The sequence below is a fragment of the Lathyrus oleraceus genome, chromosome 5 (genome assembly GCF_024323335.1).
Source record: "Lathyrus oleraceus cultivar Zhongwan6 chromosome 5, CAAS_Psat_ZW6_1.0, whole genome shotgun sequence".
NCBI lineage: Eukaryota > Viridiplantae > Streptophyta > Magnoliopsida > Fabales > Fabaceae > Lathyrus > Lathyrus oleraceus.
Genome location: NC_066583.1, coordinates 528,693,756 through 528,698,964, shown reverse-complemented (window position 1 = coordinate 528,698,964; position 5,209 = coordinate 528,693,756). Strand labels below are relative to the sequence as shown.

The window sequence follows — 5,209 nt, the reverse complement described above, 5'->3', positions numbered from 1 at the left end:
ATGCTTACATATACAAGGAACTCAGAATGGAAAGTAAGACCTAGGTTTGATTTTACAGTAGCAGCACAACGAATGATAGTTTTTCTTCTTAAAAAGACAGTTCAAAAGGAATGGAGTGCAGTAATAAATGATAGAACAAATTATTCACTTTACCTGGCTCATCCTTGGTCGACGCTTTGCTGAGTGGCGTGTGCAAGCTGCAGCACATGCTACCATACGCGTCATCTCACTAGGGTCAAATTCATTCTGAAGTCTTGGATCAATCAGAGAATCTAAATTATTTTCTTCTAAAGCACGCATGAGCAAAGGCCTAGCCTGTGATGACAATGAAAGATGAATAAAGTTAAGGGCCACTCTATGTCATCTTGTTCTCTTCCAATAAAAGAAATATTACACAGAAAACTCTTTATTTCATAATATATTATAAATGACTGAATTTTCAGTTGCAAATTATATTTAGCCCTCAAGAAAAGAGGAGGATGGTAACATGACACTTACCCATTCCACCAAACTATCATCCATGTAAGTCTGATTTTTATCAACCGGTCGACGTCCAGTTAATAGCTCAAGGAGCATGACTCCATAAGAGAAAACATCTGATTTGTCTGTAAGTTTTCCACTTGCTGCATATTCTGGAGCCAGATACCTGTAAGAAAGCAGTAATTGATAATTCATGAGTTTAGCATATCAGAACTGATATTTTGACACAAATTTAACAACTAATTTCAACAACAATTTGATTGGTTAACGCAGTTCTAAACCACCATATAGCACATTTCATGCCCTTTAATGCATTAATTCAATCTACCATAAACAATAGCAGATTAGAAAATACATTTCTTGCAATATCCAAATTTTGAGAGGAAGGGAATAAATTAGTTCTTACCCAAAAGTCCCCATCACTCGAGTAGAAACATGAGTGTTGAGATCGGAAGCAATCTTTGCAAGACCAAAATCAGCAACCTGTTAATAGAAATTTGACACTAAATTATAACTAAAATCCACACTTCATATTAAACAATTATTGCACAGAACTTCTTAGGGCATTTTAAATGGAGCATCACCACTGCTGCAAGGAAGATATATTAAAGAGCATACCTTTGCTTCAAACTTAAAATCGAGAAGGATGTTAGCAGCTTTAATATCACGATGAATGATCTTAGGATGACCTACACAAACAGATAATTACAATAAACATTGAGTTTGACAAAAACTAGCTTTGCTGAAAAAATTACAGTTAAGTACAGAGCATACAATCTTCATGAAGATAAGCAAGTCCTTTTGCAGATCCTAAAGCAATTCGCAATCTTGTTGGCCAATCCATCGTTGGTCGTCCATTTCCTGCCGTTAAAAAATAATCATAAGAATTAAGAACACTTCTGGCATAAGCATTGTGTTACACAAAAGAATGACAAAAAAAAATACCATGTAAATGAAATTCCAATGTATTGTTGGGAACAAACTCATAAACAAGTAGCCTCTGAAACCCGGTGCTGCAGTATCCAACAAGAGAAACAAGATGTTTATGATGAACACGGCTAATAATCTCTACTTCAGCTTGAAATTCACGTTCTCCTTGTCCACTTCCAGCTTTCAGCTGCTTAACAGCAACCTCTTTACCATTAGGGAGAATACCTCTATGAACATATCCAAATCCACCTTGTCCAAGGAGGTTAGCATCAGAGAAGCCATCCGTTGCGCGCGCCAACTCCTCATATGTAAACGTACTCTTCGCAGTGCTAAATGCAAGGCCTGGAGAAGGAGGTGGAAGTAGTTCGCCGCCTGAATAGTTTGAGCCGGTACCACCACTGCTGCTCATGAGAGGAGGCAGTGGCGGAGCAACATGAGAAGGCGGTCGTGATGGAATTGGAGCAGGAGGTTGTGGTGGCTTCATTGAGGCTACATGATCTGAAGGAGGGTGAGAATTATGTTGCCACTGATTTGGAGGACCACCATAAGGATCAACTGCACAATATATACCATTATCATTCACTCTTTTGAATACCAATATCTTTTACCATCACCAAAAATACAAATTTCTTCAAAAATTAGACCTCAAACCAAAATATCCTCTCGTGCAATTGCAAAGCCGGATCCCTCGAGATTTTATCGAGTACAATGGAGACCTCTCCTAATACAATATATTCTATTAACAAGTATCGTGATTCAAACCCTAACCTCTTGCTTAAAGGATCCATGTCCCTTCAACTGGTACCAACTCATGTTGGTAACCATGTACAAGAATTAAAAAAACTGGAATCTCTCATAGGGACAAAATATCATACACGTGGTGTGTGATCAGATCAAGCAAGAAAACGCAAAGAGATTTAAACAAAAACTGAAAATGATTATTTCTTCATAGCAGTAACTAATGATTCTTCATAGCAGTAGTTATAGCTTTAAAAATCACTTTTTAAAAATCACTTTTTATTTGAATAGCTAGTTATTAGTAGCTATAGATAACATGAAGTTTATAACGGCCAAGAGTAAAACCTCAGGCTTCTTATTCCGGAAGTTGTCGGCGAGCTGAGTAGGAACAATATTTACCGACAACACCTTCACAAAATCAATCTGAAGAAGCAGTTTTAGAATCGGAGTTAAAACAAAACAAAGTCAAACCCATCAGAAATAGTTCAACCAAACTTAACATTTCAACCATAGTCAGAGAGAAAGAGAGGGAAAGAGAGAAAGAAAGATAAGGAGTAACTTACATCGGTGGTGATTTGTGGTTGAATAATGGACGGCGACGGTTCTTCGTTAAACGATGAAACCACGAACTAGCATCAACCGAAAAATTGGAAGGTAGAAAGAGTTAGTTCTTAAACGATGAAACCACGAACTGGAAATTGAAAGGATGAACCCTAGAATCAACCGATTACCTGAGAGAATGATGAACCCTAGCGGAGTAACGTTGCTGTTTGTGCGTATGAATCTCACGAAGAAGTGGAACTAATGAATTGAGATTTGAGACTGAGAGAGAGTCTTGGTTTTGGTTGGGCCGGCCGGTTGATTTAGGAATTTATGGTCTATAACATAATTTCTACTGAACCGGTCGGTTTAGGATATCATCGGGTCCATAAATTCAAACCTAAACCGACCGGTTTAACCCATGTGAACCCAAGATTATTCAAACCGTCAAACCGAAAAACCGACTCACCCGAACCGGTGTCTAAGGGGCCACATGGTTTGGTCGGTTTGGGCTGGGTTTCTTTATTCTGTCCAGCGCTAATATATATATATATATATATATATATATATATATATATATATATATATATATATATATATATATATATATATATAAAGTTTTACACAGTTGATTCATCACCACCATCCGTTTGTATTATTTTATAAATTTTTAAAATAAAAGTCGAATTTATTCTAATATCCAACGTCTATAATTAACCGATTGTGTAAAATTATTTTATACTGTCAGTATATATATATATATATATATATATATATATATATATATATATATATATATATATATATATATATATATAAATAAAGGGTGATACTTTTATGAAGTAAATTGAAATATATTGATAGTGTAAAAATATTATATATTATAAATTAATCATAGAAGTTGGATGTTGTAGAGAGTTTGATTTTTATTTTAACCACTATAAAATAATGCAAACGAATAATGGTGATGAATTGACAATATAAATTTTTTTACATTGACAATACATATTAGTTCATCTCTATTTTTATTCCAAGAGTAAATTAATAGAGTTAATCTGAATTTTATTTTGTCAAACTTACTTAGACTTTTTTGGATTGAGATATTATCCATTATTCACACCTCTTACGGTTTGGGAACTTAATACACCGTTCACTCACCCTAACTTAGCCATTATGTCATGATGGGCAACCACAAAGTCTTATATGATGACTCATTCGTAATCATCCCTTGGTCATGCTTACAAACCTCACCACTGTCATACCCCAAAATTTGCCCATCAATAGTTCAAGACATTTTTCAGGGGCATTCCGACTCATTTTATGGCACTGATCTTAAAGGGACAAAGGCCCAGCTCACGAATGGCCCAATCCAGAAAATGGCCCAAACTGGCCTGTTCGCTACACGCTCGCCTAGCGAACGTTACGTTCGCTACACGCTCGCCTAGCGAACGTTCGCTACACGCTCGCCTAGCGAAGCAAACGTTCGCTACCAGCTCGCCTAGCGAGGCTGACAGACAACAAAAAATTTCGGGCTTCGTTCTGAGCCCATTAGGTCATGAAAAAGGGCATTATAAATACCAGCACTTCAGTAAGGAAAAGAGGACGAAAAACAGAGGAAGACGGACGGAAACCCTGGCACGGAAACCCTGGAGGCTACTTTAGAGAGTTCCGAGTGAAGAAACCCTAAAGGCCGCTTCCCCGCCCCGAAGCTACCACCGCCCAACTCAATCCGGCTCGCCAATTCAAGGTTGCAATTCGATCGTAAACAGGTTTGCATTACTATTATCGCTTCATTTTCTTAATTGGCATGTGATACCGCTTTATGTTCTTAACTTGCATGTGATATTATAATTGAATTCATAAACGTATTTGAGGTTTTGCATGTGAGTTTAAGTATGCCAGCCTATCCTGAATGTTTGACCATATTAGTTATGTAATTGAATACCATAAGACTTGCAGCATGCTGAGATCATACTGTTCTGAAATTCAAAACCCGCAGCCGCTCGCTAGCACATCGCTAAGCGAGCATGTAGCGAGCATTCGCTAGGCCCTCGCTAGGCGAGGCAGAGGCGAACGGGACAGTAGCTTATATTTCGTTTGTTCTGTGCTATGCTTCTCTGATCTGTTCCCTTATCATCATACATTATTTTACATGACATTTTTGCTGTTGTATTTCTTTTGCGGTGCAATCTTTGATTGCATCCTGATTTGGTATGCTAACCCGTTTGTTGAATTTTGCAAAGGTTCATATGTCCCAGAAAAAGATCGCCGTTAGGTCTTCCACTTTATTTGTGGGATACCCTTGTGGAGGCTCACCCTAAATTGCTTAATAAATTTTAATGTGTTAATTTTAATAATTAATTTTAATGTGTTAATTTTAATAATTAATTTTAATGTATTAATTTTAATGTATTATTTTTAATGTATTGATTTTAATGTGGAGATTCATCATAATCACCTAATTAACTTTAAAATGTGGCCCTTAAATATGTGATCTTGGACCTCTCTTTTGCCCTACGGT

General features: G+C 36.8%; 1 protein-coding gene and 1 long non-coding RNA gene across 2 annotated transcripts; both read right to left on the bottom strand.

Moving 5' to 3' along the window:
- On the bottom strand, positions 1 to 2,198 carry LOC127081833 (proline-rich receptor-like protein kinase PERK1). The gene is made up of 7 exons (XM_051022062.1): positions 2,127 to 2,198; positions 1,426 to 2,011; positions 1,255 to 1,341; positions 1,099 to 1,169; positions 887 to 963; positions 499 to 646; positions 1 to 315 (listed from the first exon to the last, which is right to left on the bottom strand). The coding sequence occupies exons 1-7, from the start codon at positions 2,196 to 2,198 to the stop codon at positions 145 to 147; spliced, it is 1,212 nt and encodes a 403-aa protein (XP_050878019.1). The 3' UTR covers positions 1 to 144.
- A 246-nt stretch (positions 2,199 to 2,444) lies between these two features.
- Positions 2,445 to 3,235, bottom strand: LOC127086108 (uncharacterized). The gene is made up of 3 exons (XR_007789394.1): positions 2,880 to 3,235; positions 2,712 to 2,777; positions 2,445 to 2,571 (listed from the first exon to the last, which is right to left on the bottom strand). It is a non-coding gene; the product is annotated as an uncharacterized LOC127086108 (long non-coding RNA).
- Positions 3,236 to 5,209: the final 1,974 nt, after the last annotated feature.

Bases quoted from the DNA above. Each gene is read 5' to 3' on its own strand.
- LOC127081833 (XM_051022062.1), bottom strand. From the start codon at position 2,198: ATGGATCCTTTAAGCAAGAGGTTAGGGTTTGAATCACGATACTTGTTA. The intron at 647-886 runs GTAAGAACTAAT...GCTTTCTTACAG, and splicing joins CGAGTGATGGGGACTTTTGG to GTATCTGGCTCCAGAATATG. The intron at 316-498 runs GTAAGTGTCATG...TTGTCATCACAG, and splicing joins ATGATAGTTTGGTGGAATGG to GCTAGGCCTTTGCTCATGCG.